Below are 18,612 nucleotides of genomic sequence, written 5' to 3' on the forward strand. Positions count from 1 at the left end.
AGGTGACATTGTGACATTGAAAGAAGCACTACCTGAAGTAGATGCTTTGCTGGAGACTCACAGCAGTGTCTTCAAGTAATTTGCACTGCTCTGAAGCTCTCACTGCTTGGAATAAATTCATTCTGGCATGAAACTTTTAGTTCACAGAGTCAAAAAAGGCTTTGGATTTAAAGCCATATTCTTACATGAATCAGGCTATTTTTCTTATTGCAGAACAAAGAACGACCCTTATGAGCTCAGCTTAAAAGTCTTTCTGGTGATGCTTTGATATTTCCTGGTGTGATAAATATTCTCAATAACTGCAAATTACAAAAGAGCTAAATCTACCTATGTGTATTATGTAGTCACTAAATCACATTTTCATGGCATGTGGGAGGCGACCAGGAGGCAATAGCAGGCAGCTGAAGGAACTGTATTCCACTCATTCTGTTGAGGGGTGGAAAATAATAACCTATGAATATAATTTAATAGGAAAGGAAATCTGTTAAAAAAGATTATCTCAGCAGGAAGCAACAATTCTATATGAACTCTCATTTCCAGTGAATTGTGCCATTATGCTCAATTTCACTGTGAATGTGAAACATGCCCTTGTGGCTCTTTCTGTGCTGTGGGATTACTGGCAAAACAAAGAACAAATACAAAATGTTCCCTCGGTCCTGAAGTCCTGTTTGGTAAGTGAAGCCCATATGATGCAGAGATCTAAATGTGAAATTTGTAAAATGGAAACTGTATTTCCTCCCTTTTCTGGTATTTAGACATCACAGGAAAGTTGGAAGAGTCATTAGCAGGTGTTTCTAAGCTATTTACATTTTAGAGCTTAAGAAGATTGTATTTACCAGGTACTTGAAGATGAATTGGTAACCAAAATAATAAACCATCATATTCTAGCATAGTATCTGAAATATTTGTCGTATTTCTTTTGATATGGCATCACTAGATTTGAATGCTGGGTTAGTCTATTAGCAGGTAGTAATAATTCTATTTGTGTATTTTTTTGTGAAAGTGGAATGCCCATTTTCACTCAAATTTGAGATTATGGGGTTCAGCAAAATACATGCTTGTCATAATTTGCTTTGTGACATGAAGCACTGAAGAAAGCAAATATTGGTATTTTCTCTCTTCCAAGATACGTGAAATTGCCCATTATTGGAAAGCTCTGTTGCCCTGAATGACAAATTACATGATGAGACAGAAGATGCAAATCTCAGAGTTTTAAAAGCACATAATATTTTCTCAAATTATATTCAGCTGTGTCTATCTTGCATTCTAGCATGCTGCTGGATTACTGCTATCAATAAATCTTTGAACAGGATGCAAAATGCATGTGAGCCATCTGTGCATGAATAAAGAGTGGCCCCACAATAAATTACAGCATAATATATAGTTTAAAATGTAGCAAAAGGAATGCCTTGACAAATCAATGCAACGTTTCTTGTCACTGAAGGTGACAGATTCATTATGCATCAGCCTTGAGAAAGCTGGATTTCTGAGGCATGGGTCATCTAGGACACATGATGTAATGAGAGATTATGGAAAAATGCATAGAAAGACAAAAATAATCTTCTGACTAATAAAGCTACATTAAATTTTCAGGTAAAATATAAGTCCCATGCAGTACTTTGTTGTCCAGGATAGGTCAGGAGAGCAATGACAACAAACACAATGAAGCCTGACTTCCTATGGATTTGGTCCCCACAGCAGATTCAAGACTGACCCTTTTCCTGAAACTGGGTAGTGTGCTGGCTTTCATTTGTGTTTTTCTGATGTCTGCTGAGATCTAAGCTCCTCTTCTGGGACTTTGAAATTCTTTCCTCTGGCCAGTTTTTGTTGAAACTGGGGAAAATTCAGTGTTTTGGGAAACTCCAGGCATCTGCCAGACATGACAGGAACCAGCACCTGCCCAGCAGGCTGCATAACCCTGGAGCACAGCAGAGACTAAAAATAAGACCAACCAATTGGTTTTCCTGCTGACAGCAGCAAATTGCCACGGGACAGTTAATTCCCCTGATCATACAGACAACAGACAAGTTGTCACCCGCTGTGCAGAGTGGGGAGGACACATCCCTGGGGCAGGGACGCTGGTGGTGAGGACATCCAAGAGCAGTTGGCACTTCCACAGAGACTATGGATGTGGAGGTTGTCTCTGGCACGTCCAGGAAGAGGCACCTGAGTCTGGCAGGATTGGAAGAGGCTTAAAATGTGGGTGTGGGCAGGTGGAGGTCAGGCCGGGATTCTGGTGCGTCCAGAACCTCCAGCAGCGTCAGCGAGGGCCTTGGGACCACAGCCAGGGCTGAGAGACAGGTTGTTCCAGTCGCTGGAGTGAGAAGAGAGACAAGCCTTGTATTTTCTTCCTGGAGTGTGTCCAGAGAAGGGCAACAGAGCTGGGGAAGGGTCTGGAGCACAAATCCTGTGAGGAGCGGCTGAGAGAGCTGGGGGTTTAACCTGGAGAAGAGGAGGCTGGAGGAGACATTATCGCTCTCCACAACTCCCTGAAAGGATGTTGTGGCCAGCTGGGGGTCGGGCTCTTCTATGGGCAACCAGCAACAGGACAAGAGGACACAATCTCCAGCTATGCTACGGGAGGTTTAGGTTGAACAATAGGAAGAATTTCTTCACAGAAGAGATGACTAAACACTGGAGTGGGCTGCCCAGGGAGGTGGTGGACCGACCATCCCTGGAGGTGTTTAAGGAAAGCCTGGACGTGGCACTCAGCGCCAATCTAGTTGACATAGTGATGTTCGGTCTCAGGTTGGACTGGATGATCTCAGAGGTCTTTTCCAACGTAATATTTTTAAATACATATACATAAAAGGGATGATCTCTACTGGCGGAGCCTCCCCAGGGTCCGACCCCTCAGAGCCGGACCCGCCTGAGGCGCCGCCCGGCAGGGGGCGCTGTGCCAGCCGGAAGCGGCCGCGCGGCCCTTCCCCAAGATGGCGGCGCCCAAGCGCGGCGTGGCCGCGGGCGGGCGGCGGCGGCCGCGGGGTGTCCGGGCCGGCAAACTCGCCCGGCTGAGCCAGGCCGTGCAGGACTTCGTGCAGGCGGCCGGCGACCAGCCGCCGCTGGCCCTGCTCAGGGACTCGGAGAGGCAGAGCCGCAGGAGTCGCCGGGACGCCAGGAAGGAGAAGCGCAGGCTCAAGCGGAGCCGACGGCGACGACTCCAACGTGGGGAGCTTGTGGAGGCTCCCGCCGCCCCGGACAAGCCTGCTCTGGACAAGCCGACTCCGGCTAAACCTGCTGCGGCCAAGCCGGCTTCGGCTAAACCTGGTCCGACCAAGTCCGGTCCGGCTAAACCTGCTCCGGCCAAGTCCGGTCCGGCCAGGCCGGCTCCCGCTGCCCGCCCCTCAGCCCCTGTCTCGCCCGGCGCCGGGAAGCAGCGGCCAGGCGCGGTGTCGGCACCGACATCGCCAGACCTTGCGGGCCCCTCGGCCGCCGCCGCCTCGGCGCGGAAACGAGCCCTGCTGGAGGCCAACGAGGAGGAGGAGAAGGAGATCCGACGGCTGGAGCGGCAGCTGGGGCTCGGGAAGCGGCGCAGGAAGCAGGACGGGCCCGCAACGGAGCGGGTGCCGCAGAGTTTCCTGCGGGACGGGCTGGGATACGTGCTGGGAGCGCTGGGAACACGGGCCGGGCTCAGCAGCCTGTGCGAAAGCAGCGACGAGGAGGAGGAGGACAAGGAGAAGGAGACCAAGCCGAGGCCGCGGGAGCGCCCGCCGGGACCAGAGGAGGACGAGGAGGACGAGGAGGATCAGGATGACGCCTCGGAGCCCTCCGAGGGGGATGACGAGGAAGAACAGTGGGAGAGCGAGAGCTCGTCCTCATCCCCCGAGGACGGCGGGGAGCCAGAGGCCAGTGAGCCCCCGGACCAGGAGGAGGAAGAGGATGAGGAGGAGGTAAGAGAGGTAGGATGTTCGCCTCCGATAGCACACACCGTCTGCTCAAAGGACATGCCACAGCCAGCACACAGAGCAGTTACATCGCCTCGGTAAAGCACAGGTGCTTGCTATCCAGTCGGGACATGTCCTGGTCCAAAACAGTGCTGGGCCCAGCGACAGTGTTGACTTGAGAGGCGTGCCAGGTCCTGGGGACAGCTGATAGACACCACCCGAGTCGGATGGTGGCAGGGAATTCCCTACAGCACAAGGCATGTGGGATCTTTACGCATGGGAGATCAGCAAGTAAAAGGAACTGCCCTGGCTTTAAAGTGTAAGAACATGCTTAAGTGCTTCTGCTAACAGCAAAGACAGCTTGTGTTAAAATGAGGATCTGTTACACACTGAACTGTTGCTTCTGAATGGTCCCAGACGTTTTGCTTGTGTTCCTTTAGAATAGGTGGACGGGAGGAGGTCACACAGGTCGTTTAGCGCTTGTGACACTAACTTAAGCTAGCACTGATAAAACCTGGGTAAAATCAAGACCTAGGATGTCAGGTTTTAATAAGCATAGCTTAAAAAAGATTTCATGTATAGGAAAGAGAAGCTTTGCTGCTGTCAAGTTCGTCGTAAAGGGTAACTTCTTGCCTGTATCTTTTCTGTATGTTTTTCCTTAGAAAATTTCCTTTGCTATTAGATTAAGATATATCCTTAACTAAGTTTGGTATATTAATCTTAAATAGAAATGCATGTTGGTGTTTAAGATACTGATTGGTCTCAACTGGCATCTTATTTTCTTCTTTTCTTGGGAAGACTCACAGTGCTGCAAAGTATGTTCCCCCTCAAGTAAGGAGAGCTCAGGAGATACTGGATGACAAGAAAAGAGAAGAATTGGGAAGACTGAAGAAAATGGTGAATGGCCTCATTAATAGGTAATGTAATAAGGAAAGTTGTTAATCTTTCTGGTTCATTGTGACAGTGTTCATCATTCAAAGCCAAGTGACAAGGATGTGACTTTTCTCTCCAAAAGCTGATTTTAAGTTGGCAATCATGTCTGCTATTGTTAAGAATAATTATCTTTGTTGATATAAATTCTTCAAAGTTAGTCATTATGGACGTTGAAAAATCTAGAAAATAAATTTAAGATTGGGCTGGATTCCACACAGCAGTTGCCTGCAAGTGCTGGGTATAATTCACTGTCAGTTGGAGTATGCATATAAAAAATCCTCAGTGTGAACTTTAACCACCCCCAAAAAGAACCCCACTGCTTTCTTTTTTTTAAATTAAATTAAATTTCTCCAGCACTACAACTGGAAAGGAGCAACACTTCCTAACTTAAAGTACTTTAGAGCAGAAAAAATAATATTAATTTAATTTTTAAAGTATTTTTAAAATAAGAGTCTATTGTAATTTTTTATCTGTTGTCTGTAAAATGCAAACTAGAATTTATTCAGTCATTTGAAATTTGATATGCCTTATATGTCAAAGTAGGAATTATTTGCATAATTGATTTCATCAAAGACTGATGTGGCATAGTTAAAACAGCTAAGCACAGTTTGCTTTCTTGCTCAATCTGTTCAGTGTGACAGCAAGCACATTGACAGTGCTTTATAAATACTGCTGATAATGTGTTTTTATATGTAAATTTTTTTTCAAACTACACCAGAATTAAATATATTACACTTTCCTGGTTTAGTGAACACAGAAGAACTCAAAAGGTCCCTTCAAATCATCTATTCAATCTTCAATCTTTTCTTAAGCCACACTAGTTTCTCTAAAAATAATATGTTTTTGTTGTGTAAACTGAAAATTGTGAGACTATGTGAAGAGAAGAAAAAGTGAACATTGGCTTTTGTTTCTCCGTAGGTTGAGTGAGCCAAATTTGTCCTCCATTAGTGGACAGATGGAAGAGCTCTACATGGCCAACAGCAGGAAGGACATGAATGACACTCTGACAGACACGCTCCTGAACGCCTGTGTCACTGCAGTGGCCATGCCTGCAAGGCTGGTGATGGAGCACGTCCTTCTGGTTAGCATTCTTCATCACAATGTAGGAATTGAGGTAATTCTTGTGTCTGGGACTCATTTTGTTTCATCATACATATTGTAGTGTGTTTTCCTTGGTGTTTTGTTTTAACTGCCATGTGATTTTTAGTTGTGTGTCACTAAAAAGCCTATTTAGTTGAGTTTCATCGATAATTGTATCTTATTTTCAAGGTGTCCACAAACAGAAGGGGCCAAGTCTGTTGCTTTATCTGATTTTATTTCCTCCATGAGTTACCATTAGTCAGTTATAAAAACATCATTTTTTCATCAAAATTTTTCTGCATCCAGGATCCAAAAATTTTTAGCCTTTGAGTTCTCTCCCCTTTAATTACACTAATCCCTTTCTCTTCTCTTGGATACATGAAGGTATTGATTTTGAACGATGTGTATCCAGATCAGAAAAGTGTTACAGTTACAGAAATCCTTTTACATTGGTGGAAAAAAGTTCTTTTCTATCCCAAATCATCAGTGGAATTAAGTAGGTATAACAATGATTCTGAAATGCAAAAAACTTCCAAAAGCTGGCAGTTTGGGGGAAGATTTTCTTCTGTGTTTTTAAACCTGATGAATGATGAAGGTAAAATCTCTCAATTTCTCTCGCATACTGTTAGGAAGGTACTGATGTCAAAGGAAACTTTTTAGCTAATTTCAGTGAAATGTTTATCAGAAAACCAAAGTATTTCAGCACCATATTCCCATCAAATTACACTTTTTTTTCTACATTTCAGTGCAAAATATGTATTGATGCAAGTTCTTCAGTTTGTCATATTAAGGCCTAAATGCTGACTCTGAAACTACATTAAATATCAGATGGATGCAATTACAGCAGCTTTCTCCATGCAGCCTTGACATTAAACTTTGTTGTTGTCCCTCTTTTCTGCTTGAAAGGCAGTTGTGACTCCAAATATATTACTACAATACTGTTTTAAGACAAAAATTAAAATCTTTTTAGAAGTTGAAACTTTGCAAAATACCTAGTAATTGGGTTTAGATACTGATAGACTAATAGGTGTCAGAAATAGGTAGATAATACCCAGACTGTGGTCTGTACTAGACTGTTACACATCCAAGACTGTAGTATTTAAGTTTACTGTAAAGCCCCATTGTTTTTTCTATAGACTAAGTGTAGAATATGCCTTACATGAAAGTGTGGTAGTACAGCTGCAGTGAAGATTCGGTTGAGCAATGCAGAAGCTGAGATTCCAGTAGCTGTGTTTATGCAGTCATTGGATAGTTAAAACCTAAACTAGTCAAGGCTTGTAGTGCAAGTCAGTACTGCTGCTGGGACTTCTGGTTTTTGTAAGAACGGTCAGCAGATTTTGGAACCATAGCAATGGGGGGGAGTCTTGTTTAGCAGTAGTGTTTTGGAATGCTTTCTAATTCCAGTCTTTAGCATCAACCCTCTTCAGAAACAGAGATTCCAAAATGTCTTTTCTAAACTGTACCACTGACAAAGGACTAAGAATTACCTTGGCTTCAAAATCAGCCTAAGCTCATGCTCAGCAGCTGTGAAAACTTGGTATTTTGGGAGTTGTTTTCTAATACTACTTTTTATTCTCCTGTTAAGGATTTTGTTCTGGAATGCTGAACTCAGTGGTGCGTTTGGTTTTTGACATGCAACTTTTACTGGATGAATGACAGGCAGTAGCAGCATCCTAGCCTGACAGCTGGAAAGTTGCTAATATGTGTCCATGAAAATTATGTAAACAAATGCTGATGTACGTGTACTGTAAGTTCATAACATGTTTTTCTTGCACAGGCTTTAAAAGGCAACTGGATGTCATATATGAGGTGTCAATAACATAAACTTTTATGGAAACATCACACCACTTAGATGTTTGTACATGTAAATGTAGAACACTCATATTGGTTGATAAGAGCAACAATTTTTCTTTAAAATTAACATTGGCAGTGACTCAAAAATTAATGTTTTACAGATGTCTGTAAATCTACTTAGAGCTAACTGCTGGATGTTTTTTCCCCCTTAATGGAATTGCTGCCAGGTCGGTGCTCACTTTTTGGAAGCTGTGGTGAAGAAATTTGATGAACTCTGTAAAAGTGATGCTGAAGGGAAAGAATGTGAAAATCTGCTTGCCTTGATTGCTCATCTGTATAACTTCCATGTAGTTCATTGCCTGCTGATCTTTGATATTCTGAAGAAGCTTGTTAGTGCTTTCACTGAAAAAGAGATTGAGCTGATTTTGTTTCTTCTGAAAAATGTGGGCTTTTCCTTAAGAAAAGATGATGCGTTGGCTTTGAAGGAGCTGATTGCCGAAGCCCAGAAGAAAGCAAGCACAGCAGAGAAGAAATTCCAGGATCAGACTAGGGTATGTGTGTGTTTTTAAGGATTTTATATTCTCAATAGACTTTAATAAGTACTTGGATACGTTATGTAATTTAAAAAATGTTTTCTGCTATATTCTACTTATGTTCTAAATTACCATTAGCGTTCTGTTGTTGCATTCAGTTATTTGCATTCTTCTTATCTGTCTTGCTCCATTAGTACCTGGGACACAGACACCGAAATGCTTGTGATGGTGAGACAGGATTTCTGTGTGTCATGCAATGGACAGAGCTTCTTTTTCATGATAATTTTACATTTCAAAAAATGGTCACTGAGGCATGGTGTTTAGCAGATCAAGCTTTGAAGTCAAGCTTGTACACTAATTAATATAGTAGAGGTTAAAATAAAGATTTATTTGTAGTCACGTGATCTAAAATCTATATTACCAGCTGAGCTGCTTATTCTCACAAACTAGTAATTTCACAGTACACTCTCTGCTATATTTAACACACCTACAGCACATAACCCACAGAAGTATCTCCTCCCAATAGGTTCGTTTTATGCTGGAGACGATGTTGGCACTGAGGAATAATGACATGCGAAAGATTCCTGGTTATGATCCTGAACCCGTTGAAAGACTCCGCAAATTGCAAAGAACGCTGGTGAGAACTTTCTTGGCATATGGACCCCAGTTATCCTTAAATCAGAAGTAATTCTATGTATTGTATGTTGACTTGATTAACTATAATATTTTTAATTCATTTAACAGTCTGAAACTGGGGGATAGAAATCAATTCTTACATCATTAAGTGTTATCGCCTTGTCCAGCCTTCTGCAGAACAGTTTAAGAAAGGACATAATATTTAGCCAAAGACTTTGCCTCAAAATCCTATGTAAAATATATGAGAAAGATTGTGAGGTGTTTAATGACTGTGCCGAAGAAACAAGTCAGTATGACAAGTTCTTTTTTTGGATGTGCACACCTGTTCCTGACTTCATCAGAATTATTTTGGAAGTCTAACACTTCTGAAAATCTGGATGTTCTTTCTTGGGTTTTTTGGATGGTTTGGGGGTTAGTTATTTTTTTTTGTTTGTTGGATTTTTTGGGGGGATTTTTTGGTTTTTGACAGAGAGAGGGCAGTTTGTCTAGAGCAACCCAAAATAAAAGGGGTGAAAGTAATTTATAAGTGCAGGATGTGCCTATTAGGATAATAGACCAGGCAAAACCAAGCTAGGTAACATAGTTCTGTAGAATTTCCTCTCTTATATTTTCACAGTCCTCCTGATACACTTCTAGACTCTTTGTTGAAAATTGTTATCAAAGAGCTTAAAATGTTTGTTGGTTGAACTGTGCAAAACTTAAGGCAGTTTGTTGTATTATTTTATTTAGTCAAGTGTTCTAAAGGAAAATCATGACCAGATTTTAAGGTGCTGCAACTGATTTTCAGTGTCAGCATTGTCTGAATTCTATCCAAATTTTGTGATTGGAAGATGGCTACTTTTAAATTTATTATCTCTTTTTTTAAAATTAGAAATACATCAAGAGCTTCTAAATATACATTTATTTAGATACTTTTTGTATCTAAAAATTACAGCACATGGGAAACTTTTAATTTCTTTTCAGGTTACTGACTGAAACAAAGGTTTGGCAGTAAGCATGGGAAGACCTTTATCGACATTAACTTACTTGCTTAAAATATTTGTTTAGAAGTAATTTTAAGTAATTAAAGTATTTGTAGTTTTCTTTAAAAAAAGCTTCAGGTGAAAGCTCTTGTGTTGTTTTTTATTTGTATTTTGCTATTCAAGGTTCACAGCAGTGGTTCAGGAAAAGACACACAGCTCCGTGTCTCCCTGGAGTCTCTGCTCAGCGCGGATCAGGTTGGTCGGTGGTGGATTGTAGGGTCATCCTGGAGTGGAGCACCAATGATCAGTGATACGAGCAGCAAGACTCAGCAAAAACTGCATGTGGGAAAGGTAAATCCAAGCAGTGCTAGTTGCAAGTCTAAGTGTTTGTGATCTCTTGCTGATTCTTCACACAGGTGAATAAATTCAGTTCAGAGCCCCCCAAAAAACCTTCACGGACACTCCTAAGGCTGAGCTTTTGGACTGTAAATTCTGCTGTTAGGTTTTTTAAAATGTACTGATGCACTTCATAAGAGCTACTACAAATATTAAGGTATAGCTTGTTGTTTGTTATCCTGTGGAATTGCAAAAGTGAAAGAAGAGACCTGATTTAAAAGTGGATTTGCTAGTAGTGTTGTCTGTCTGTGGCATATATCCAAGCTGATTCTAAAAGTAATGTGCTGAGATGGTTGTGGTGACTTACATCAGAGAAGCACATCTTAAAAATGATTAGCACAATTAAAGTAGATTAAAATGTATTTCCATATTTGAAAAAGCTCCTGATGATGCCTGTGCCTCTGGACAAAAGCTCAAGACCTCTGGATTGCTGATTCATAGTTAACTGGAAATCTTCATTAGTGGTATTATTCAGGGCTACACAGAAATAACTTTTAATCAAGCATAACTAAAACAGCATATAACTTTATTTTCAGGTAAGTTCAAAGATAATGGAGCTTGCTCGTAAGCAGAGAATGAACACCGATATCAGGAGAAGTATTTTTTGTGTCTTGATGACAAGTGAAGACTTCATGGATGCCTTTGAAAAGCTGCTCAAGTAAGTACAGACTAGCACAGGAGACAGCCCATAACTAAAAAGAGCATTAAATGGGTTGAAAAAATAGCATAAAATAGGCCTAAGAGTATTTAAATTATTAAATTATTATGCAATTGAAGGAACTAGGGATCCATGCAGGGTAAAAGTGTAGGAGAAGGGACCAAAACCCTGGTGTAAGGATTTATGGGTGCAGGCAGAACTGACTGGCAATCAGAGGAAAAGTGTAACCCCTGTTCTTGTCAATCATCCATAACTGACTTACAGCATCTTTTGACATAAGGAGCCTGTCTCTATTGGCATTGAAGCTGCGTATCCAAGTCCAGGGGATGGAAGACTGTTGCAGGCTTGTTTCCTTAGAGAGGCAGACCAGAAGAAGCTGCAGAACATCTCTTGGTTTTGTTGCAGGGTTTGTGGGATTGCTGTACTACTGCCACTCCTTAACTTCTTGCTAAGCCATCTTGTGGGTCTCTGACCATACCTGCATGACCTGGTAGTGTTCTAGCACCTCCACTTCCCTCTTACAGAATTTATTAGCTTTGGATTTGCTCCAGGGTCTCATTTCATTTTAAGACCAGTTTTCTTACCACTTGGCAAACAGCTTTTTAGAACAAGATGTGATCAGGCAAAATCTCAAACTAACCTATTCTTTGTGTTTGTCAGAATATTAATTTTAAGTCTGTAGTAAGTGGGAGAGAAGAGATCAGGTCTGAACTTTCCTGTCACAGCCTTGTAATTCAAGGGAATTGTTTTACCAGGGTGGCATGCAATTATTTAATTTGCTTACCAAACCAAAACAGACTTTGTAATAAAGTCAACTAATATTTGATTAAATGCCACTTCTGCAAAACACAGCTTGAATTTAAGACCATGATGGAGTCATTCCAATATCTTAATATGGCCTGTTCAATTAAAAGAAATTAGCTGCTGCTGCAACTCTTGCCAAGACCTGGTAGCTCAATTTGCAAATTGGGCTTGACTCTCCTCTGGACGATTTAAACTAGTACACAAATCTCAATACATACAGGCTTGGCAGAAGAACCCTCTGCAGGTTGCCTGGTGTGTGTTGGTATGGATTTTGTACAGCAGACTTGGGGAGAGGAACTCTCAAATCTGCCCACATCTGGCAGAGTGTAAGGGAAAGTATACAGCATTGTCAGTGAAGGAATTAATTTCAATGTGAACATTAATTTCAGTGTGTTCCAGAGTGTGTGGGAATTTATATTTGTGTGTTTGATGTCAGTCTCACAACATTGTTGATTCACCTTCTGCTAGCTCTGTGGCAGAGTTGAGGTGTGGCTAAAAGATGATTTAAACTATTTAAAATCCAGGCTTCTTTAGTTTTGCTAGACCTTCTCTTCCTTACTGGAAATGAAAGTAATTAGTTTGAAGCCAGAACAGCTCCCTGAAGTGGCTCAAGCTTGTGTTTGCAGAGGTGTCAGTGTAAAGGGAGGGTTGGCAAATCACTGGAGACAAGGAGGAGAGAGTGAGACTTGATCCACTTCATCAGCTTGAGGGGCCACACCTCCTTCACAAAACACAGTTTCACTCGGGAGAGGGAATGAATGCTGCTCCAGTTTGGTGGAGAGGCTAATTTAAAAGTTACTTTGAAGAGATAAAGAATGTGAGAAACTTTACATCTCAGAAAATACTGACACTTTTGAAGAGGCTCACATACCCTGGTGTAGTGGGATGTGTAATTCAGGATAGCATGAATCTACTGAAGTCATTGTATCTACTAAAATAATTTCAACTGACTTTTGAAAGGTGAGTTTCAGAGTTGCTGTTTTTGATCTAAAGGCTGTGATAGTCTTGGGCTTAGCTGATGACAGCTAACCTACTTAGAGACAGGCTTCTGCTGGTGATAAATAACCTACTTCAGAGGCAGCCTGTTTAACAGCGGGAAATTCTTCAAGTGGTCAACACATACAAGTCCATGGGAATACTGTAACTCGTGAATGATTTAATTGATGAGGTGGTTGCACATTCTTTATCAAGGATTATCAGGTTTATGAAATCTGTGCAGGTTTATGGTGAAGCTCAGCAGTGACAGTCAGTCCAGACTGTTACTAAATGCTTAGGAATGCTAGGTCTGGAAAGATTGGATACTGCTAGTTCTGTGAAGAAGTCATGGTAAGAACAAAATTGCATATCTGAGTGTTGTTATTTGGTTACTGTCTGGCAGCATGAGTATTTCCTAAATAAGCAAATCATGATAGATGTGATGATAAAAAAGGAAAAGGAGAGTGTGCCAAATTAGTGATTACAGTGTAACTTCTTGTGTCGTCTATTAAATGCATGTCCAGTGACTGAAAACCTGTATGTTTGTGAAAAACCACCTAGTTGCTCTGCACTAAAATCAGACAGAACTTGGCTGATAAGGGAGCAGATGAATTATATCACAGGCACAGGACTTACAGTGGTGGCCTCTCTCGGAGAAGCAGACTTGTAAGTTTTCCCTGCTCATTGGCAATCAGCCTAGAAATCATCCCAGATTTTCCTGTTGTAAAACCTTAAATTTTGGGGAGTTTTGGCTGAACAGCAGTATTTTTCTCTGTTAATCTGGTGTGTCTGTGATCAAATGCAATGCAGATGTCTGGAGGTGTGTACAAACGAGGGACAGTGGCATCAAGCAATGACAAACTCCTCTACAGACAGCAGGGCAAGTTCCAGTGAAGTCAAACTTGGTTAGAAAGTATGCTTGAGTTGTACTAATGCCATGTGAAACTTGAGCTTGAAGCAATGAGAAGAATTTTGTTTGATATTTTTCAGATTATAATATGAAGCATTTTTCATTTTAATTGGTTTTAATGCTGCCAAGCATTTGGCAGCCCTGGAAGTTAAATCATATTATTCACAGACCAGGTGCAGTGCAAGTTAGTTACCAATCCCTGCCAAAGGGCCTCAGCCCTCTTTTAGGCTGGAAGGCTGCTCAGTGCTTGGCCTTCATACTGGGACAGCCAACATAAATACTCATGGATACTGTTTTCTTCAGGCTTGTTTTTTTAAGGTGCTTTGAAATCACTGACTGAATTTCAAGTATCATATAGAATGTAGTTGACCTGCAGATTAAAAAATTCATGTCACAAAGTAAGTAGGAAAAACATGTTAGAATATTTTCTTATTCCTGGAGGTGAAGGGCCATGAATATGTTTCTCCACATAGGCTTATACTGATCCCAAGGCTGTTCTTCCTCCCATGACCATAGGTACAAGTGTGAGCTAAGAGCAACAGGGCCCTACAGTTCTTGTTTCACTGTTGAGCCTTTGTGGTGGTGTCTGTGCAGCAGCATTTGCTGCAGTGCTACTGCTGTGTTCACAGGCACAACCATGATAAGTCTTCCCTCTCCTCTGTTCTAGTTCAGGAAGAGCTACAAACATGGAGTGGACTACCTTTCCTTCCCTGGGGACTGATTATACTTGTATCGTTCCGCTTCTGTCTGTTGAGGTCTTGCTTTTGCAGCCACTCCTTTAACACCCATAATATTGCATCATTTCCACATTGCCATACCAGGATATTTGTGTAGCCCACAGTACTGAGGGTTTGAGTCCATCCAATGTTTTAAAGACTTCGTAATGTCATAGTCATAGCAGACAAACAGCACAGGGCCACAGGTGTCACACACAAAACTGATTTTATTAATCTACAGGTAACACTCAAAAACAAAAAGGAGAAGAGTACTTCAATCTACAAGTTACTCTCTATATATTCTAAATCCCCTCCCATGTTCACTTTTCATAGGTCCATGACAGTGTCCATATACTCTGCCACAACTTCTAATTGGATATTACACACTCTTCAGATGTAAATTTAGTTTCATGAGAAATTGTCAGCACACATTCCATTCTCACAGCTTGCTCCTTCTCGGCTTCCTTCTTATCTCAGGTTGTTATAGCTATTCCACCTGTTTTGTCACAGTCTTTATCATCTCTTGCTGTTCTCAGTCGTTCAGGGAAGCCACACTTCATCTAGGTCAAAACTGCTTACAGTTTCAATCTCCATATCACAAGAACTTTCTAACAAGTAAAATTTAATGTGATGTTTGGAGGTTTTTTAGAGTATTGCTCTCAGATGTTGACTAGCTCTTATTTTGTGTCAGTAATTTTTTGCTTACTAAATGGTTCTCATTCTCTTGCTAAATTTTAGGCTTGGACTGAAAGATCAGCAGGAAAGAGAAATAGTTCATGTCATCCTTTACTGCTGCTTACAGGAGAAGACATTTAACCCCTTCTATGCATTTCTGGCTAACAAGTTTTGTGAATGTGAAAGACGATTTCAGGTAAAGAAAAATCTGCTTCTTCTTTAGTTTAATTTCATAATTGTGGTTGGGAAAACAGTTATGAAATACCTGAGGATGGATGCATGCCTGTTAAGATACTGATCCTGGAGGAAAATTCTGGTGGTATGGGCATGCATTCAGTAAGGCTTATTTGTGGTCAGATCTGAATAGGAAATAAAATAATTAGTGCAGGAGGTTTGCATTTTAAAAGAATTGGAACAGTCTGATCAAGCATTTCTGTTAATTAACAGAAGGCTTATAAAGAATAGAAGGTCAAAAGGTTTGTTATGTTGTTACTCATTTAAACAGCTGCTTGATTTGTAGGATTATTTTTTTTTACCTTTGACCTCTAGGTGACATTTCAGTTCAGTATTTGGGATAAAGTCAGAGACTTAGAAAACCTGTCAGCTGCTGCCCTCTCCAACTTGATTTCACTGTTGGCTCACTTAATAAGGACAAAGTCACTGCCACTTTCAGTTCTCAAGGTTGGTGTGTCTCTTTCCAAATCCTTCTGTTTTCCTTGCATTTGCTAGTTCTATGGAAGATGTATTTTCCCTGTTGCCTAGCTGGTACTTTTGCTGATTATGCTAGGACAGAACTTGTTCTAAAGTTACCAGATTATTCCATTTGATTACAGTAACAGTGTCATCTGGGGGAAGGAGAACCTGTGGTGACCCAGGCACACAGAAAGCCTGCAGTTGTAAGATTGTTCCCTTTGTAGAGTATCTAGAGTTGGAACTGAGGCCCCTTCGTTAACAGGCTTTGCCAGTGGATTTTGTGCTATGGTTTTTTAGCTGATAATGATTTTTATTAGATGAGAAAGAAATCTACTGAGCATTTGGATTTCAGAATGGGAAGTCCATAGAATTTTATTAAAAGAATAGTTGAAATGGATGAAACAGGTAATTAAATGGATTGTCCCAGATATTTATGAATTATTTATCTAGTTGAGAAATTACATCTTGTGTTCTGGTACTAGTAGACTTCTATTCCTTACAAGGTTCTCTGCTTTCCTTATTGATTGGCTTTTGGAGACAGCATTCTCAGTTAATTCTTCTATGCCAAACTCAAGACTCAGTACATTCAGAGGCCAGTTGGTGTGCTAAAAGCTGTTCATTTAGAAGAGCAGACATCTCTTTGAAATACTTGAATTAATCTAATTCTCTCTGCCTGCCAGGTAATTGAATTCAGTGAACTAGATAAACCCAAAGTCCGTTTCTTGCGACAAGTATTAAGCACACTGTTAATGAAAGCAGATGCTGAAGAACTTAGTGACATTTTTGTGAGGTAAGTGATCAGAGACATCTCCAGGGAACCCTTGTTGTGGAGATTAATTAGGAAGATAAGAAGTTTGCTTATTTTGTTTGGAATTACGTGGTGTGTTTTCCACACATCAGCCTTAAAAGGTGAGCTCTCCTGGGAAGCATTTCATTTGTGTGTTAGCACAGGCTCTGACAGAGATGCAGCTGTGACAAGTGTTACACAAAATAAGGCTTTCAGATATTCAGTGTGTCATTTTGATCATAGGATCCTTATGAGCAGAGCTCTGTAATTACCTGTCACTGCTGTACCACCTGTGTGCAGTGGGACTCACTCTGCCAGCAGTCATTGCTAGGAGGTATCTTAAGGATTTCTTTCTGGGGTTTTTATCAACATTGAAAAATCTTATTTTTGATATGGGACTGGGTTGCCTGGAGAGGCTGGGAAATCTCTGTCCTTGGAGATACTTAGGGCTGGAGTGGGTAAGGCTTGCAATGTCACATAAGTTAGAAGAAATTGGGTGGTGATGTTCCAGCTGTTACACAGCAACACAAGGCAGCTTGAACACAGTGTTTGCCTTGTTTTTTTGCTGTAATATAATTGTTTACATAAAGCACGTCTGAGGCAGAAATATTCTGTTTTATTGTTGAGGGCCAGTTGTGTGTTGAGTGTTTGGGCTGTTTGCCAAACCAGACTTGGTAATTTTAAAGCCTCTATAATAAAACTCCTTTTATAGGTTGGGTTTTTTATTATGTTTCTATTTGAAGACGATAAAGAAAATTAAGAAACTTCTGAAACAGTAGAAGAGTAAATAATATTATTGATCTCTATCTTTACAGGGTATCTGACAACCCCAAACTGGGAATGCTACGAGAGGGCTTGAAACTCTTCCTTACCCACTTCTTACTGAAACATGCACAGGCCCATAAGAGTGCTGAAGAAGCTAACTTGTTAAAAGAAAAAGTTGAACTAGCAACCAAGGCTTTGGAGGCAAAGGAACCCAAACTGAAGCTATAGTTCTGTTTTTCTAATAAAACATACAGAAAAAAAGTATTTTCTGATAAAACATACACAAAAATATTTCAGACACAAATACTTGAGAATGAGGAGAGCCCTTTTACTGTAAAGGATCCTTTTTTATGTAAGCAGTTACTTTGCTCTATACACTAACTAGAGATTTAATTGAAGGGGATACAAGGCCTGTTTGAAGAAAGGGGAAATGTTGTTTTTGTCATGTCCCTTTTTAGTACTAGTGGTTCGTGTTAATGGTTGGTGTCTGGAGAAGAGGGTGAATTTCTCTTCTGTGATGCTCCCCGTCAGCAGCAGTGTTCTGCATTGCATATTCTAATCTTTTAAAATTGTAGAATAATAAAGAAGCAGCCTTAACTAAAAGGCTTTTAATAACAAATCATGGCACTTGCCTGAAGAAAGGGGCCACTAGATGGCACAAGTACTGGTGGGTTGGTTTGGGAAGAAATCAACTTTTTTCTCAAAGTGTTTGAAGTTATTTGCTAATTCTGTGAATTGTTTCCCTGACTGTGGGTCAGGAAAAGATCTTCAGTTGGATTCAAAGCTGTAGTAAAGCAACTTGAAGATCTGACTTTGCCCAATTATATTGGGTTGAGAGATCACAGCATAGTAATTGCTTTTCTAGCCTGTTTTTCACAGCTTTAGATTAGGAGTTGCCTAATCACTTTTGGTAATCAGAAAAAGAGTGTCATCAGTATGAATATTTAATAAGAGAACACCTTCTTTAAGAATTTATTTACATCTTCCACTCAGATTTTTAAAATAAATGGTGTGCATTTCTTTCTGTAACACTCTTAATGATTTGTTTCTTTTGTCACCACTACACATTAAACTGCCATTTTTCTAAATGCTTTGCTTTTTGTATTAGCTTCACTCGAGCTGGCCTGACAGGAGGGGAATAACCTTAAATTGGGTGGAGAGGGGAAAGTACTTTCTCATCTGCAATGTGCATCTGTATGATCTACCCAATTTGGAGCTGCTGGCCCTACTTCTGTAGCCACAGTGGCCTGTGATGTTCAACAGGCCACTTACAGAGCCTCCTAATTGTATTTGATACCCATTGATTTGTCCCTGTTGAGTAAAATTATTTTTAATCAAATTGTTGAATGTAGAATCCTCTGCTTGCCCAGGTGTGTGAGTAATGTTTTCAGGCAGAAAAGTGCTTCCCCCA

The 18,612-nt window shown here is 40.8% G+C and overlaps 1 protein-coding gene across 2 annotated transcripts; it reads left to right on the forward strand.

Moving 5' to 3' along the window:
• The first annotated feature begins 2,924 nt into the window (after nt 1–2,924).
• On the forward strand, nt 2,925–18,305 carry NOM1 (nucleolar protein with MIF4G domain 1). Of its 2 annotated transcripts, none has more exons than XM_071560520.1 (11): nt 2,925–3,890; nt 4,683–4,801; nt 5,736–5,931; nt 7,919–8,242; nt 8,751–8,861; nt 10,006–10,173; nt 10,755–10,876; nt 15,020–15,152; nt 15,506–15,637; nt 16,330–16,439; nt 17,252–18,305. In XM_071560520.1, the coding sequence occupies exons 1-11, from the start codon at nt 2,934–2,936 to the stop codon at nt 17,427–17,429; spliced, it is 2,550 nt and encodes an 849-aa protein (XP_071416621.1). In that variant the 5' UTR covers nt 2,925–2,933; the 3' UTR covers nt 17,430–18,305. The 2 variants fall into 2 exon arrangements, with proteins under 2 accessions (XP_071416621.1, XP_071416620.1); XM_071560519.1 differs by having other exon boundaries at nt 2,934–3,899.
• Nucleotides 18,306–18,612: the final 307 nt, after the last annotated feature.

Source organism: Pithys albifrons, chromosome 7 (genome assembly GCF_047495875.1).
Source record: "Pithys albifrons albifrons isolate INPA30051 chromosome 7, PitAlb_v1, whole genome shotgun sequence".
NCBI lineage: Eukaryota > Metazoa > Chordata > Aves > Passeriformes > Thamnophilidae > Pithys > Pithys albifrons.